Raw genomic sequence first — 18,299 nt, forward strand, 5'->3', positions numbered from 1 at the left:
GGGGAAACCGTAGACAGCTGGGTTCTATTTCTACATTGGAGGGACAGAAGAAAAAGGGGGCATGAGGCTTCCATAGGGGTGGGATTAAGACACAGGAGGCCTGAGATGGGCTCAGCCTCCCTGCTGGCTGGGCAATCAGTGAGAGAAATGAGGGAATTCCCAGGCTGGGGGCTCAGACCTACAAGAGAGAGGCTACAGCCAGTGAATTCGATTCACTTCAGGTATCAATCTCACAACATACAAGTCATTAGGGGCACAGGCTCTCAAACCTTCGATGGGAGTGTGTCATTTAAAAAGGCTTCTGGCCAATTTCAGGTGGTATTCATAATATTTTCAGCACTGTATTTTTTTTTAAATGTCCAAAGACATTTTTTAAAGTAAATTGCTAGTCAAAGATTCAATCCTCAATTAGCTACTCAGCTCCACAATAGGAAGGAAAGCATGAACTTCCCATTCTGCTTTCATCTTTTTCAACATCACCATCCCAGGATATTAAAAGGAAAGAGATTAGCTTGTTTACAGAACTGCTCTTGGAAGACTCCAAATTCACTCATTCTAACCTCTACACGGTGACCGCCCTGGCCTGGAACGTTTGGGCAATACAGTTCATGCATTTTTAAAACGAATGCATCTTCCCAATGAATGAATGAATTCCAGACCTTTACACAACCCAAACCTGCCGTTACACAGGCAGCTCCCACAGGATAGCTCCCAATAGGCCACGCGGCAGGAGGAAGAGGGTCCATCTACAGGCGCATAGCCTGAAGTCAGCACGAAAAGGAGAAATGAAACAGCACTGGAATCAAGAAGGACTTCACCACAATTTAAATTATTTAGCGAATGACCTTCATCAGAGGGTAGTTCAACCCTGGCGGCACCCATAGACTCAGATTACTTGACTCGCAGCCTAGTTTCCCCTGGTTATCTATCTCCCCTCTTTGTTTAACTGGCAGGCCCGGCAGGAACATTCTACAGATCTGCCGAGGAAGAGGAAAAGCAGTCAGTCAGCTCAGTCAATTTCCCCGTGGAAGGAAAGGCCCACAAAGGAACTGGGTTCCATGGAAGGAAGGTTCTCTGCCCATGTAGCTGACTTGCTCTCCACTATCCCTCGGGCCAGTGTGGAGGCAGCAGCAGAGACACAGGAAGGGGATAAAGCTGCCAGGCCAGGAGAGATGGGAAAGAGCACTGGCAGGCCAGGCAGCATCCCTGCACCCAGCAGTTCTCCCTGCTCAGACAGACAACAGGGTTCAAGAGTAACTGTTCAACATTCACCGCTGAGATGCTTAAACCGCTGAACAGGGAGATGCATCACTACAGGAAGACACCACCAGGGCCGGACATGTAGCTAGTGGTGAGGATGAAGCAGGCTGGAAAGAGGGCTTGAGCTCAGTCCAGACTGCTAGGACATGCTGCAACCTCCTTGGGCATGGGGTTTCTTCTCTGACATGCAGATGCCTATTGGTATGAGTGGGCAAGGACCTGTGGGTACTGGCCCACCAAGCCAACAAAGAATTTATTTTTAAAAATCCAGCCATTTAGATAATGATATTTGTAGAAAACCTTAGTACACCGAGTTTACTCCAGCTCAGCTTTGACAGTGGTCCAAGTCCAATGAAGGGTGTTAACTATTGTTTTACCCACGTTTTTACATCATGGGCACAAAAACTTAAACTTTAGATGGAGATAACTGTATTTCATGGGCATTATCTGTACACTGTTTACTCTTTATATCTCCACTATTTAATTCTTCCTTTCAATTTATATGAAAGAAAAAATTAACAGAGTTACTAACACCCCTTAAATCACAACCTTGGCTCTTGGTTCTTCGTTATACCTGTGATTCCCATCTCACGAAGAGCCCCTGATGCCCACCTGACTCCGTCTAGAGGGGTTGCCACTGCGTGGACGTCAGGTTACACAAACCTCCGGAGTGTAAACAAGCCTTCGCTGATGGGACTGAAGATTGTTTTTGGATGAATTCAGTGCCCGTGATATAGCTTGTGTCTAAAGGCCGCGTAGCAGAAAAGCCTGAAAACGCATTCCACCCAACAGGATGGGAGAGCTTCATTTCACCTTGCTGCCTCCCAACAACCTGGTCACGTAACCGGAGCTGAGATGAACACCAATGGCAGGAAAATGCACCGAGCTTCTTCAATCACCAGAATGGGGTTTCTGGTCCAGAGCGATTCCTGAATTACTGCCTGAGTGCAAGGAACATGTTTACAAGGCTGAGAGTCAACCTTTTAACATACATCCATTTAGAAGACTGCTGCGCTCCAAGCAGGGAGAACTGCTCAGAGAAATGCCGGCAACAACAAATTCCCTAATGGGCTATCAACTGAAACAGACTTCGAAAGCTCAGTTTCCAGTTTTGTTTATTTGGTCTTTTTAGATTGGACGGTTTGTCTCAGGGTCCACAGACCCTGGCAGCCCAAGACTGGGAAAATGACAAAGACACATGATTTCCAGCTTGCAATAGTCACTGTTTTGTAAAATCCTACAATGCTGCTTTACCTATAGGAGTGTGAAGTTCACATGGAATTCGGGCTAACCCAACCCTAGACAATCATAAAATACTCATCTGACATAACTATACATAAACCCGGGGTCCTCAGAGCACTTTCTGAGACTGAAATCCTAAGAATGTTCTATACAAGTATACATCTCCGACTCAAGGCAACTCTCCTGTCAACAGGGAAAGTGCTGGGTTCATCTTTCACAAGCTCAACACCTGCAGCTTTGAGTTAACTGAAAGCAGCATGGTTTTAGACAACTCTCGGCAGCTGCTCTCACACAAACCTCCTTCAAGCAACCCTGAACAGTGGCAAGGCTTGCAAAACTCTTGGTGAAAGGGCTCTTTCTGAAACAAACTAAGAACTGCCACCAGCCTGTGGCAGCAGACAGGATCCCCAGGAACTGCTCAACAGGGGGAGACCTTGCGCTTCCATTGGAGGCCAAAACCTAGGCCAGGGATAGCTGGCCAGAGAGCAAGGTGAGACAAGGGTGGTGATGCTAAACCTGTGGAAAGGCCCCAAACTCTGAACTCTAACTCAATCTATGCTAATGAAAACTTAAAAGCTTATAATGTGCACTTCTCACAAGGCATAAAAGAGCATCATTTGCTAGACCTTCATATATCATAGTCTCCTTGACACTGAGACTCCAGCTGTGTAACTCCCTAGTATGGTGTGCAGACCATCCCAAAGGAAATAGCTTAAAAGGTCCTCTAGTTTTTTTAAAAGAGAATGGAGATAAGTACAAATACATAAATAAAACTTAAAAGATATAAATTAAATATAAAATAAACACAGATTCCAATAGACTGCTGCTGTCTTCTCATGGGAGCAATGGCCTCTTCCAGAAAGACAAACCAAGTGTCATTTCCATCAAAGAAGCTGGCTTAATGCAGTGCTGGTGGGGACAGTGGCAGGCTGGAGATCCTGCTGTCCTTGCCCACTCCTCTGTGACTAAGTTCTTGGGTGAATCTCAGCATTGAGGTGGGAATTTCTTCCTTCCCAACAACAGAACCCACTGCCTAACAGGGTGACCGGAGCACTGGAGATGACAACTGTGGGACTGGATATGCAAACACTGAACCTTGGTTTTGGAAACTCACTCAAAATAAAATGTAAGAGGCAGAAGCCCACCTGGCTTTTCTTTTCTCCAAACACACTGTGATTGGAAAGGAAATGCCTGGAGCCTTGGACAGTGAACTTCAAAGGAAAGCTGTTCCCATGTTTCAGTTTCTCAATACTCTGGCCATTTCCCTAGCGCTGGCTGGGTCCAAGACCCTGGCAAGACCTCTGACAGTAGGACATGTCAGGTTCCCCCAGCTGTCCCTCACTTCACTCTCCTCTTCTATCTACCCTTTCACCAGAAGACAGTTATAAAACCTCTTTACGTACAGAATTGACAAAGGCGTGAAGAATAACATCAGAAAGCCTGAGCCATCTGGAAAACTGGTTCCATGTGATCTTGGACATGCCCCCCATTTCCTCATCTACGAGGCGGATGTAGAAAGTGTACTGCTTTCACCACTAAAACATGGCCTGAGCTACTCTAGGGGAAAGAACTCTGGTACTGTTAACCCTTAACCACCGTTTGGAGGATACTTAACCGGGAGAAAGAGATCTCTCCACAGTGTCAGACTTTAGACCCTAAGTGGAAGTTCTCACTCTTTTGCAGAGCTATCGGAGAGTTTGGTGAAAGCTTTGATCCTCTCCCCGAAAGCACGTCTCACACCAAACTAGCAAAAAGTTTGCGGGGAGAGGTCTAAGAGCCTAGGTTAAGAGCTGCAACTGTGAAAGAAGGGTTTTGCAGACACAAAGGTTGAGCAGGTCACGACCTTAATTGAAGGCCCAACACTCAGGAACTAATTCGCGTCCATTCAGATCACGGGACATGCTTCTCCACTGGCGGGCTCTGCCGCACCAAGCCCCCTCCCCACCACCACCACCCCCCAAGCCCAGAGACAGCCAACAAAGCCCACACACCTCTCAGTCGAGGGGCTGGGGGGCACTTCCCCGACCTCCGGGGAGGGGGAGAGGGCTCTCCCGAGCATGCGCCCTCGCACGCGCCCGGAGCCGGCAGCCCCCGCCTCCTCGGCGGCGCGAGACAGCGCAGGGCCGCACAGGGCATGCGCGGCGGTCGCCAGGCCCCGCCCCCCCAGGGCGCCGGAGCCGAGGCGGCGGGAACCTCAAAGCCCGGGCGCAAACCGCCGCTCCCCGCAGAGCACCGGCAGCCCCCTCCCTGGTGGCGCCCGGGCAGACGAGCGGCGGCGGGGCGCGGGAGGCCACCGAAGGCTGGCAACGCCGCTCGCCGTTCCTCGCAGCCGCCCGTCCCCTCCTCGGGCCGGAGCGAACTTAAGAAAGTCTCCCTTGCGGGGCGGGGAGGGGGAGGGGAGGAGGAAGGAGTCGGCTCGGAGCGGCGCCGGGGGCGGGGCCATGACCCCCTTGCGCGGGCTCCGACCGCCCCTCCCCCGCCGCGGGGAGCCCGGGGCGCGCGCCCCAACGACTAACCGCTCGCGCGCCAGCGGGGTCTGGATAGGCCGCGGCCCGCGCCCGCCCCCGGCCCGAGCCCTTTTGTTGTGCGGAGGCGGCGATGATTCAGCCCCGCGGCCTGCGCCGGCCGGGCCGCCCAGAAGGAGCGCGCGCAGGCCGCCCCCGGCCCGAGCCTGCGCCTCGCTCTCCCTGCACCGGGGTCCCCCTCCACCCTCCAGGGACGCGGCCCCTCCGCCCGCCCCGTCCCCAGCCCCGCGCTAGGGACCGCACTCACGACGCGCTCCTTGGTGTGCTCGGGCTCGGTGATGACCACTGCCGCGCCGCCTGCCTTGCCCGCCGCCGTTGCTGGCCGCGCCGCGCGCTTGCCCCCGCCGGGGGCCCCGTCGAGCTCCAGACCGTCCTCGTCGCCGCTGCTGCCGCCGCCGCTGCTGCTACTGCAGCGCTCGGGCCGCTCGCGCTTCCTGCCTGCCGGGCCACCGCGCTTCCTGGGCCCGGCGCGAGCCGTGCCGTTGCCCGACCTCGGCTCTTCCCAGGCCGCCGCCGCCGCCTTCTTCCTGGGCATCGTCGCGGCTGGAGGGAGACACGGGGCAGCGGCGCACAATGGACGGGTTATAAACTGCGCGGGGGGAGGGGAGCGGAGACGAGCCACCCGGCCTCCACTTCCTCCCCTGCCCGCCCCAAAGTGGCGGCCGCGTGTGGGCGGAGAGGGGGCTAGTTGGGAGAGGAAATCGCGCCCCTCCCTCGGCTCCGGCCGGCTCCTCGGGGGAATCCCGTACGAGAGCCGAAATCCCAAATTGCAATCCCTTTAGAGGAGGAAAAAAAAAGAGACTCCCTCCCCCCACTGCTACTCCGGCCCATCATCAAGTTAGGTTTGCCTACATCGCATCACAATTGCAAGCCGATGGCCAAAAAAGTAAAGGAAAAGGAGCCCCCGATCCTCCAAATTTAATACAGCTTCGAGACACTTTAAAGAGCCCCTTTTGGCACCTCCGTTGTAAAGGAGCTCCCTCCTCCTCGGCCGCCCCACCTGCTGCTTTTGTCTCCGCGCCCCCGTTCCCAGCCCACTCAATTAAATGCAATTCTCTCCGCCCTCCCCGCGCAGGCCCGAGCCCCAAATTTTGTCCCGTCCCTGGGGTTCCGACGTCAGGCTCTAATTAGCCGAATTCTTGGGCGGCGGGCTGCCCCGGGGAGCAAAGAGGGGAGATCCCAGAATAAAGCCGCCCCCCAGCCCCAAACACCTGCTCGCGCAGATGGAAAAGATAAACTTTAATGGTGTCCAACTCTCTCCCGACCCCCTGCCCGAATGTGCGACCCGGCCAGATCTCCCCGGTCAGGGCTGCAAAGTGCCCCACTCCGCGGCTAGTTTCCCCCCAGCGTCCCCTCGCTATCGCCTTGTCTGCCTTTTTTTTTTTTTAATCGATTTTGAACAATGGGATCTCTGTCTGTCTCCGATTAAACCACGTGGATCCGCCTTCCTTCCCCTTTTTATTCATTCAATCCCCCAGCCCCCCTTCCCCAGTTTTTTTTTTTTTTTTTTTTTTTACCTTTTCTCCTTGAAAGGCGAAAAAAAAAAAAAAAACTTTCCCAAACCCCGCAAACTGATCGCTGTAGATTTTCAGCCCCTACCTCGTCGGAGTGATGAAATCGGAGAGAGAAAGGAAGAGGAGCGACTACAAGACGGGCCGGAGAGCTTGCTTTCTTTTCCGGCCCAGACGAGGGCTCCTGCCCACTCACCAGATATACTTAAAATGTAAATACGAGCTTCCAGAACAAATGCTACAACACAAAACAGAAACACATGTGCCGCCGGGCGGCAAGCGAGCGCGCGGCGGGGCGGGCGGCGCAGGACCCGGGGCGCGCGCTCCCCCTGTCGGCCGGCGGACCCCGGCACCCCCGCCCCCGCCTGCGAGGTGGCCCAGTCCACCCGGGCCTGCGCCAGGCGCCGTGCGCCACGCCGCCAGACTGCACGCTCTTCGGGGCCGCGCGCTTCACCGGTCCCGGAGCGCGCCTTGGCTTGCCAGCCAGCATGTCCTGCGCGTCACAGGATTCTTTGGAGCTTAGGATAGTGTTAGATTGTTTTTCCCAGGCACGTCTAGCCAGGTCACCTGAGGACACTCGCTGGAAAATAGTTAACTTTGCTCACGCATCAGCCAACAAGGGACGTGCCCTAATTGAGTGGTTGGAATGAAAGATGAATGCAATTGTACTGCGTTTCTCCTGCACGAAGGGAGGCGTCCCCAGTATGTAGCAAGGTGCTGTTACATGGCAGTTACAGAAAGGTTGGATATATTCGTGAACTAATTAGTAATTAATTTGGGGACCATGGATGCACTGGAAGCTAGTTTTAATGAACATTTTTTCATTTTTTGACAAATATTTACAGAGCCCCTGATACGTGGGAGACACACGGTGCTAGGTGCTGGGGTTACAGGGCTGCGAGAACCAGATTTCTGCCCTAGTGGAACACACGGTCTGCAGGGAGAGACATAATTAAACAAGTAATTGCGAGTGCGACATGCATTCTAAAATGATACCTATGTAGGAACATTTTGGCAAGGTAGTTTAGCCTAGTCTGGGGGTCAGGGAAGGCCCCCCTGTGGGGAGTTAAACTGAAAGACTTACAAAGGATGAATAAAACTGACCAAATGAACAGAGGTAGGAAGAGTATTGTAGGCCGTATGGAAGAAGAGATACACACAAAGTCCAGGAATCTTGAGATGATGTCCCTTGAGAGGACAAGTGTCCCATGGGATTGGGGCAAAAAAGAGCATTGTGTCTAGGGCAGAAGAAGGAGGCAGGGGCTAGCTTACAGAGGAGTCCCTGCATGGTGCAAATGATTAACGTGCTAGCGGAAAGATGTAAGGTTCCAGGCCACCCAGAGTTGCCTTGGAATGAAGGCCTGGTGCTCTACTTCCAGAAAATGGAGCACAGTTCTACTCTGACACACATGGGTCACCATGAATTGGAATTGGCTCAACGCAACTAGTAAGCCCACCGAGGGCAAGTCGCCTTTGATTTTTGTTATACACCTTGATTTTTGTTATGCAATCTTGTTGGCTCATTGTGGGAGGGAAAAAAAGGACTTGCTTTTTTCCTATTGGTCTTGGTTTCCTACCGAAGATTTTCACCTGCTTCCCTTTTTCTTAGGCATACTGAACAAGGAAGTTCCTTCTTGAGGTAACTTCTTGAAGATGAAGACGAGTTGTAGGAGTTTCTGCAGTTCATTCATTCACTAATCATAGCTAGAAGCACGATGGAGGAGGCAGCAAATGTCTAAAGGGAGTCAGAAACCAGGAAGCCCAAATCTAAGCTATTTGATCAAAGTCAGAAGCCTGTGCGCCCTGGGAATGAAGAGCACTATGTGAAATAATTTTGGAAATGAGAAAAAATCAACTGGTAAATTCCCAAGATTTTCAGATAGATCAAGACCAGGACCAGAAGCATCCTTTGAAAGCCTCTTTTTTAGTAGATATGCATTAAAAAAAACAAAGATTTAGAAGTTTAAACCTCAATGCTTTAATATAAAACCTAAGTAGCACCAAGGAAAAAAGAATTCCACCTAAATATGCCATCAAGTCCCCTCCAGGAAATGGCAAGCTGATGTTTATCAGGTCTCAGTGGTTGGCTGGGTGTTTATCCACCAAGCACCCTGGGTGGCCAATTAGGAGCAGCACTGGCAATACATTTAGATTTCAGCCTGCGTGTCTTTTTTTTTCTTTCTTTCCCTCCTCCTTCCCCATTATAATGCTTTTTGCCAGCCTAAGAGACACGTGTGTCAGAAACACTGATGCAATGAGACGCTAATATCAAGTTGCATCATATAATCCTAGGCGTGGTGCTTCTGAACTGGTTTTTCTTGAGGTCGAGCTGCAGTAGAAAGGTAACCCAGCAGTAGAAAGGTACCCTAGGTCTAATACCCCAGAACTGGCCCTACTCGTTGGGTGACAGAAGTAATTTTCACTGCGACCACATGCCTCAATTCCACACCACCATTCTCTGAGGGAAAGCCAGTGTGACTTTCTCAGCTGAAATGGGTGTGCTGCAGTCATTTGTCAGTTAGGTGTGTCACGCGGCTGCTTATGTAACAAATGTAAAAGCAAGGGGCACCAACCTGGGCAAGCTGAAGTGACGCTTCCTCCTGCAGAATGTGCTGTGAATTTGATCTCACTTTAATTGAGCAACTGCTCTGGGAGTAGAATGGGTTGGTGCAAAACCTGGAGAGAGGAAGGGAAAGAAAGTGGGTGAGATTTCCGGGCACTTACTAGGTGCCTACGGAGTCCCTGGGTGGCGCAAAGCGTTAAGCACTTGACTACCGTACCAAAAGGTTGGCAGTTTGAACCCACCCACAGGCACAGTGAAAGAAAGGCCTGGCGATCTGCTTCCGAGACGTCGCAGCCTTGAAAGCCCCATGGAGCACAGTTCTACTCTGCACACGTGGGGTCACCATGAGTCAGAATCCACTTGACAGCAACAGGTTTGGTTTGGTTTACTAGGTGCCTGGTGCTGTGCTGAGCTCTTTATACTCAGAGCTATGGGGATGTGGATTTCAGCTGCCAACCTGCCTTCTTAGGACCCACCGCAGGCTTTTTAGCCTAGTCTGGTCTTCAGTAAAATTATACGTCAAATTAGATGGGGCTGTGTTTAAGGTTCCTCCCGGAAGTGTAATTCTATTCAACCTAGCCACAGAAAGTTAGAAGATGACATTCCTGGCTCATCGTCTATAAAAATGAAAGCCCTGATCATGGGAATGATGGGAAATGGTCCTAATGGTCTGTGTAGGTATAACTGGGTTAGGATAGGATGGTACCCTTTAGACCAGCGCTGTCCAACATGGCAGCCACCAATCCCATGCGGCTACTGAGCACCTGAAATGTGGTTAGTCTGAATTGAGATGTGCTATAAACGTAACACACACACTGGATTTCAAAGACGTAGTACAATAAAAAAAAAGTATAAAACATCTCATTAATAAAAACATTGATTGCACGTTAAAATGACAGTATTTTGGCTATATTTGCTTAATGTAATATGAAAATTAATTTCACCTGTTAAACTTTTTACTCTTTTCCACGTGGCTGCCACAAAATTCCAAAGTCCACATTTAAAATTTGGTATCACAAATTTAAAATGAGTATATGTTTAAAAATGTACAGCTCACGTTCTATTTCTATTCTATTCTAGCTGGAAAGCCAGTAATTTGCTCAGAGCCCAACACTTTCTGCTTCTGGGCTTGTTTCCCCCATCTGCAGAATGGCAGGATGGAGTTTGGACTACATTTCTCTTGAGGTTACTTCTGGATTTAATATTCCCTGATTCTGAGAAATGTAGTTGGTGAGGGAATCCTTGTTAGAGTGTTTGGAAAGATGTTTTCTGGGAGGTGAAGATCTTATAACTCTATTCATGGAATTTTAGAGTCCACAGGGTTTTTAAATATTATAGGGTTTTTTTTTTTTTTTTAGTTCTGACTTTTAGGTCCCCAGTCTGTGACCACCTCCTGGGCTTGGGTTGTGGTTTATTCATCTTTGTTTTTCCAGCAAGCACCCAGGGCAGCCTGGCTTGTACTAAGCTGTCAATACCTGTCTGTTGACCTAAACATTTTCCAGGTGAAGAAATGAAGCCCAGAGAGGCTCTGTGACGCCCTGAAGGCCACACAACTGGCTGGTAGTAGAGCCAGCAAGAGCACAGGCCTCTCAAACCAGTTTAGTGCTTGTTAGAAGTACAGATGCTCAAGCCTGATTCCAAAACTGCTGAGCCAGAATTTGCATTTCAACAAGATCCCCACGTGAGATGCCTGCCACCATATGGATGAACCTAGAAAACGTAAATACTGTATGATTTCACATATGAATAAGCAAATATACAGACACTAAAGATTATTAGTGGTTACCAGGAATGAGAGGGGGAAACCTGGACCCCGTTGCCATCGAGGCAATTCTGACTCACAGCAGCCCTATAGGACAGAGTAGAACTGGCCCATAGGGTTTCCAAGGAGCACCTGCTGGATTCGAACTGCCGATCTTTTTGTTAGCAGCCGTAGTTCTTAACCACTACGCCACCGGGGTTTCCGAGAGGGGAGAAGCGGGGAGTTTTTGCTTGGGGAGCATTGAGCTTATGTTAATGGTGGAGGAACAATGTGGAAAAGGACAGCGACAAAGGCTGCACAACATGAAGAATGTAATCAGTGTCACTGAACTGTACGTGCGGAAACTGCTGAACTGGTGAAGGTTTGTTGTGCCTATTTCACACTGCAATAAAAACTAAGAGATGAAAAGAACCTCTGGTGATTTTTATTTATCTTAAAGTTTGAGAAGTGCTGCTGTAAGTTATACCATCCACCTTTCTCAAGGGAAGGTGATCTGGTTCCAGGTGAGGAGGTATAAGGATGCAGGATGCCAAAACTCACCGTGATGGCTTCATGAAGTCTAAGATTCAAGGAAAGTCAACAAATATTGACTGAGCTTCTGATCTGCCCACAGGGGGCAGTAGTGGTTCAGTGGTAGAATTCTCTCCTATGCAGAAGAGCCAGTTCAGTTCCCAGCCAAGGCACCTCGTGTGCAGCCGCTACTCGTCTGTCCGTGGAGGCTTGTGTGTTGCTATGATGCTGAACAGGTTTCAACAGAGCTTCTAGACTAAGACAGACTAGGAAGAAAGGCCTGGCGATCTACTTCTGAAAATCAGCCAATGAAAACCCTATGGACCACAATGGTCCTGTTCACAACTGGTCATGGGTATGACGCAAGACCGGGCAGTGTTTTGTTCCATTGTGGATTGGGGTCACCATGAGTCGGGGGCTGACTCAATGACAGCTAACAACAATTTTGCCCCTGGCTGGTCCCGCTATTTCTACTTCAGCCCAGGGGAGGCCAGAAGAAATTTGAAATGAAAACTGACACACCTTGGGAGTTAAATCCAATTTTTTTTAAAACTGAGGAAAAACGAGATGGAGATCAATTTCATCAATGTCTACATCATAGTTTGCAACCACCAGTCCCTCCTGAGTCTGTACACGTGTTTGCATTCATGTGGTGTTCCTGCCCTGTGCTAGAACCAAAATTTATAGAATTGGTTTCTAATCAATAGCCCTCCTGTCATTTCCTAAGACTATCCCTCATCCAAGCTTGCAAATAAAAGCCATTTTCTGCAGAGATTCTATCTCCTCACTGTGGTGGGAGGTATGGATACACGGTTTTGAGATGAGAGAAAGAGACAGAGAGACAAAGGAATGGCAAGTCTTACAGGTATTCACTCGGCATCAATCATGAAAAGGAACCGTGCAGCCAAGCTACTTTCCGGCAAGTTTAAGAAACCCGATAATTTGGATGGACAAGAAAAACCAAGGCTTTGGGTCCAGCTGCAGAGTTATGTCATTTCCCTGGAAGGTTAGTGACAAGACAAGAAGGAGTGCAGCCTGTTTAATGTATCAGGTGGCCCTGTGGCTGGAACCATTCCATTTCAGATGCATCATGCAAAACCTTAATGACCCTTTGAAAATAGAAGAAATCAGTCCCACGGAGAGTGCCCACTGTGCCACATCACTGGACTGCCCGATTGTCACCTTCATTCACTGGACCGAGTCAGCTAGATCAAGCAACCAAAAAACTGCCGTCAAGTCAATTCCAACTCATAGTGACCCCATGTGTCACCGAGTAGAACTGCTTCATGGAATTTTCTTGGTTGTAATCTTTACAGACGCAGATTGCCAGGCTTTTTGTCATGACACTGCTGAATGGGTTGGAAGCACCAACCTTTAGATTAATAGTCGCATGCCAACCTAGATGAACTAAACCAAAAAAATCAAACCCATTGCCGTCGAGTTGATTCTGACTCATAGCTATCCCATAGGACAGAGTAGAACTGCCCCATAGGGTTTCCAGGGAATGGCTGGTGGACCTTTTGGTTTGCAGCCAAGCTCTTAACCACTGTGCCACCAGGACTCCAGATGAAGCAAAGGCGTTCTTAGATTGAACCAAGAAGCCCTGGCATTAATTGAACACTTACTGTGTGCCAGATATCAAGCCAAACGTGCTACATAAAAGTGTGTAATCTTCACAACACCCTTACAACATATGTACTGTTGTTAGTCCCATTTAACAGACACAAAGAAGTAACCTGGTGAAGGCCTCACAGGTGAAAGTAAGTGAAGAAGCCAAGATCTCAACTTAAGCAGCCGGACTCCCAGCCCGCTCATCTTTGTGTGTCAGATAGACCTGGCTCTCTCTGCCAGGTACTAGCGGTGGGACCGCAGGCAGGACTCTGTGAACCTCAGGCCCCTCAGATAACGAATAGGATGGAAACACCGACCTCATGGAAGGGGAAAGGGTTAAACTCAAGGCTGTGGGCAACAGTGATGCTGGGTGTGGAGTGCAGCGGTGCCAGGGCCCTGGCTGCTTCTCCGGGGCCACGTGGGCTGGCAAGTCAGCAATGTGGGCTGAGTGTCTCCTGTATACAGGACCCGACTAGGGCAGGCATGTCACCTTCCACGTCACGGCCTCAGAACGGCACCTCCGCCCCAGTGCATATAGAGGCACGGGGTCCACAAGCCACAAGCCCACTCCTAGCTCAGCACCACTCTGGCCCGTTGGAGATCATGGTCCTGGGCCTTGGCCATAGATCCTGCCCTTACGGATTTCCAGTGTGATTAGCAAAACAAGGCTGATACCTGCAACACAATTACTGAATGGAACCCCTGGTGCCTTTATTTGTTCTTACATTCCATGAATTTTGATTGAGGACCTGCCTTCTGCCAGGTGCTGGGCTTAGAGTTCATTTCAGAGCCTCAGCCTGTCTGTAGGATCCTGATTGGAGGACAAAGTGCCCTTCACTTTTTCTTTCTTTTTAATTGTTGAAAGTAAATTTTTTTTTATATACAGCAAAACATACACTGAGTTAACCATTTTTACACGAAAAATTCAGTGACATTGATGTCATTCTTCAGTTTGTGCACCCATTTTCACCCACCTTTCCAGAATTGCCCCTCCCCCATTAACATGAACTCCCTGCCCCTAACCTTCCTATCTGACCTTTTGAGTTGCTGTTGTCAATTTGAACCCATATAGATAGTTCTTCGAGCAGTGTACTTGGGCTAAACTTATAGAGTTGAATGAATGACTGAATGGAGGCCTTGAAGAATGTGTGTGGACTGGGGGCCCTTGCTTGGGAGAAGGGGTCTATGAGTGAAAACAGAAAGAACAAATTGTTTTCCCGAAACACTGTTAGACAGCACAACCCAGAGCAGAAGTGCTCAAGGATCCATCCCAAAGAGAGATACGCTCACGGGGGTTGGGGCAGGGTCTCAAGTAGAGCAGCGCAACCCGACAGCATTTGGGGCTTCAGCAAAGCTGCATTGGGCACACACCTGGTGCCTGCACTGTAGTGGCCCCACTTCCCCTCCACTGATGTGGGAGGCTGTGTCAGGTAGGGAGAGCACCCTGGGCTGGGCCAGCTCCGGAAGGCCAAGAGCAGGAAAAGAAGCCAATTGCAGAGAGAGGGAATGTGAGGGTGAAGACTTGGCCTGTGAGGACACAAGACACTCTGTGGGCACCCCCCCAAAACAAATGGGGTAACTTTGAAGGGCACAAGAGGTCATGCAAGAGCAGGTAGGGGGAAAGTCTGAGCAAGACCATGTGTAACACAGGTTGCAGAATGGTTTTGGAGAGGAAAACCAAAGCAAAAAAAACAGTTAGTGTCCAGGCAGAGGAGATGACCATATTCACTGCGAATTTCATTCTAGGTTTGCAAGAAAAAGAAAAAATTCATTGTGGGCCTACAGATGCTTTCATTGGCCTTAGCCAGAGCTATGTGCGGCATCAAAGCATCCACCTTGGAAACATCAGCTTCCAAAATCTATCCACACCCTAAAATGTTTACCAGCTCATAGCGGTTTTAGTAATTATCTTCCATTTATTTATCCTTATCTTGACAGGAATAACACGGGGAAGGAGCATTACAACTCATATTTGCTTAACGCTGGAGCAGCAGAAAGGAGCAATAGATACAAAGGCGGGAGATCCAAGTTCCCGTTTCTGCTGCCATTAACTAGTTCATTCATTCATTCATCCCCTTGGTGTTTTTGGAGCCCCTGTTATGCCAGGTATTGTACTAGGTGTTGAGCTGAATGATGACAGGTGCAAGCCATGCAAGGATCTGGGAGAAGAGCAATTCAGACAGCAGAAATAACCTGTGCAAAGGCCCTGGGGCGAGGATGCATTCCGTTGCTTTGGGCAAAGTGGAGGGATAGAGTGAATACATGCTGAGTGATCTCACTGTGACAGCCCTGTGAGATGTGCACTGTGTAGACACAGCAGTCAGTCTTGGTAATAAGCACGTCAAATAGGTGTTATTATCCCTGTTTTAGAGTTGAGGGAAGTGAAACTCAGAGAAGGTAAGTACATCAGCTCAAGGTTGCTCAACTTGTCAGTTTCAAGGTGCCTGGAACTCTGGGATTCTGGAACCCACACTCTTTTGGCCATACCTCACTGCCTCTCAACCCTGAGAACTGGATCTCTTCTCTGAACATGTATCAACGGTGTCATGCTTAGGCCGTGGTGACTCTCTTGAATGTCAGGCATCCTCACTGCAAAGTGAAGGTCTGTGCTCCATGTATATGCACCTTGGACATGCACCGTGGATATGCCCTGTGGACATACTCTGTAGACATGCACTGTTGGTGCACTGTGGACGTGCTCCATGGACGTGCTCTGTGGCATGCACTGTAGACGGCACTGTGGACTTGCTCCATGGACGTGCTCTGTGGAATGCACTGTAGACGGTGCTGTGGACGTGCTCCATGGATCTGCTCTGTGGATGTGCCCTGTAGACGGCACTGTGGACTTGCTCCATGAACGTGCTCTGTGGCGTGCACTGTAGACAGCACTGTGGACGTGCTCCATGGATCTGCTCTGTGGATGTGCCCTGTAGACGGCACTGTGGACGTGCTCCATGGATCTGCTCTGTGGATGTGCCCTGTAGACGGCACTGTGGACGTGCTCTGTGGAACGCACTGTAAACAGCACTGTGGACGTGCTCCATGGATCTGCTCTGTGGCATGCACTATAGACAGCACTGTGGACGTGCTCCATGGATCTGCTCTGTGGATGTGCCCTGTAGACGGCACTGTGGACGTGCTCCATGGATCTGCTCTGTGGATGTGCCCTGTAGACGGCACTGTGGACGTGCTCTGTGGAACGCACTGTAAACAGCACTGTGGACGTGCTCCATGGATCTGCTCTGTGGCATGCACTGTAGACAGCACTGTGGACGTGCTCCGTGGATGTGCTCTGTGGTTGTGCCCCGTGAACATGCTCTGTGGAATGCACTGCAGACAGCACTCTGGACGTGCTCCACGGACCTGCCCTGTGGCATGCACCGTAGACGGCAGTGTGGACGTGCTCCACGGACCTGCCCTGTGGCATGCACCGTAGACGGCAGTGTGGACGTGCTCCATGGATCTGCTCTGTGGCATGCCCTGTAGACAGCAGTGTGGATGTGCTCCACGGATGTGCTCTGTGGTTGTGCCCTGTGGACATGCTCTGTGGACCTACCCAGTGGATGCGGTCTGTGGATGGGCACCACAGACATGCATGTGGAATGCTCGTGCTCTCTATCGATGTGCACTGCGAGCACACGCCATGATGTGTCCCGTGGACGTGCTGTGTGGTTGTGCCTCAGGGATGTGCTGTGGAGGTGGTTAGGTATTTGTTTTAGTGCCTGTTAGAAATATGTGCGTGTGGGGGGATATAACTAGCCATCAGATCCATACTTTCGATAACTATATTTTCCTTTTAAAAACAATTCATTTATATTAAAAATCAATGTTGATTTAAAGAAATTCCAATAATAGTTCAGATGTTATGTCGATGTTGTAAAAATGGGGAAGGTGGCTCACAAACAGCCTTGGCAGGAGAAACCGGGGTTTATTTTGATGCTCTCTGACATCTTCCCCAGCTCATCGTTCTCCAAGCAGTGACGGGCCACGGCCTTGGCCCTGAAAAATCCACCGTGAAGGGAAGTCAGGTAGTGGACAGAGAAGCAAGCCTGTGTAAATGTGCGTAATGACTCATGCAGGTCTGAACCCAATCCATGGGAAACATCTTGGCTTTGAGGGTGACCAGGTATGCAATGCCATGGATGATTATGGGGCTTAGAAAGCTGAAAGGAGGATGAGACTCGCCAGTGGGAACCTGGCCTTGACCTGTCGTGTCTAGTGCATATGTATGGAATTCATTTCTCTGTGGATTCGCTTGCTCTGGAAAGCATCGTTTTCTAGCTGGAAGCCAATCCCCTCCTTTGAGGGATGAAGACACTGAGATCCAGAGCAGCTGAGCTGTCTCCATGTCTGAATCGGTTGGAGGAGGACCTTGTGTCGACTCCCCCGAGTCTGCGGCTGGGTCCCCACAACTCTGCCAGGAGCCACTTAGACAACCAAGCCACTCATTATATTTTATCTTCTGGGTAGTTTAAATAACTATGATTATGCCCACATTTTTCAAACGAGTGCGTTTATTACCAAACCTCATTAAACTGCTTGAGTCTTGGGCTGGCTCCCCACCCCTGCCTTGGAGGGAAGGGAGGAATTTGAGTGAAAATAGAAGCATTCCCCTCCCACACTATCACTACCTAATGCTGTGTGTCCAAAATAGGGTGCTAGGACATCTGGGCAACCCGTCTGACAGGTTGGGACTTGCCAGGTGACTCACAGAGCAGGGCCCTCCTGCGGAGGCTGGAAAGAGTAGACCGGTGTGGGAGACGGTGTGGTCGGGAGAAAGGGAGTGCAGACTCTGGAACTGACCTGCCTAGGTTCAAATCCCAGCTCTGCTGCTTGCTGTGTAATCTTGGGCAAGTGAAATCGCCTCTCTGCCTCACTTGCCTCCTTTGTACATGGGAATGATAACAATAAAATCTACATGTAGCCTGATTCTGAAGGCTAAGTGAGCTAGTCTTGGAATCGTGCCTAGGATCTAGCAAGTGCTACTGCGTTGTTATTATCATAGGTCTTAAGAGGGCAGCCCTGGGTCCACAGACCCCAAGCAGAGTCTCAACTCCAACCCTACCTGCTCTGTGACCTTGGGCCATTTGCTACAGCCCTCTGGACCTCCGTTATCTCACCCCTATAATCAGGGCAATAACTTACTTCATAGGATTGTTATAAGAAATCAAGGACACAAACTCAGCTCCTGTCACAGAAGAGTCCTCAAGAAAGAGGAACTCATTTTAGCTGTGACTACTGTCTACGTATTGTCGGAGTCTTTGTGTCACACAGGGAGCACTCAGGATGGACCCTTAGGAGTGCATGTCTCTGAC

At 49.9% G+C, this 18,299-nt stretch overlaps 1 protein-coding gene across 2 annotated transcripts in view; it reads right to left on the reverse strand.

The window, feature by feature from the left end:
- Window positions 1-6,762, reverse strand: part of RCC2 (regulator of chromosome condensation 2) — a 28,019-nt gene extending 21,257 nt beyond the window's left edge. Inside the window, exons 1-2 of one of the 2 annotated variants that reach the window (XR_010321308.1) lie at window positions 6,627-6,762; window positions 5,275-5,570 (exon numbers count right to left, since the gene is read on the reverse strand). Coding sequence is in view for 1 of the 2 variants with exons in the window: in XM_064281364.1 (XP_064137434.1) it covers window positions 5,275-5,562 (288 nt within the window). In the remaining variant the exon portion in view is untranslated. The remainder of the gene's footprint in view (window positions 1-5,274; window positions 5,571-6,626) is intronic. The other variant, XM_064281364.1, reaches the window with a different exon arrangement.
- Between the last annotated feature and the right edge of the window lie 11,537 nt (window positions 6,763-18,299).

This window comes from Loxodonta africana, chromosome 3 (assembly GCF_030014295.1).
Source record: "Loxodonta africana isolate mLoxAfr1 chromosome 3, mLoxAfr1.hap2, whole genome shotgun sequence".
Lineage (NCBI taxonomy): Eukaryota > Metazoa > Chordata > Mammalia > Proboscidea > Elephantidae > Loxodonta > Loxodonta africana.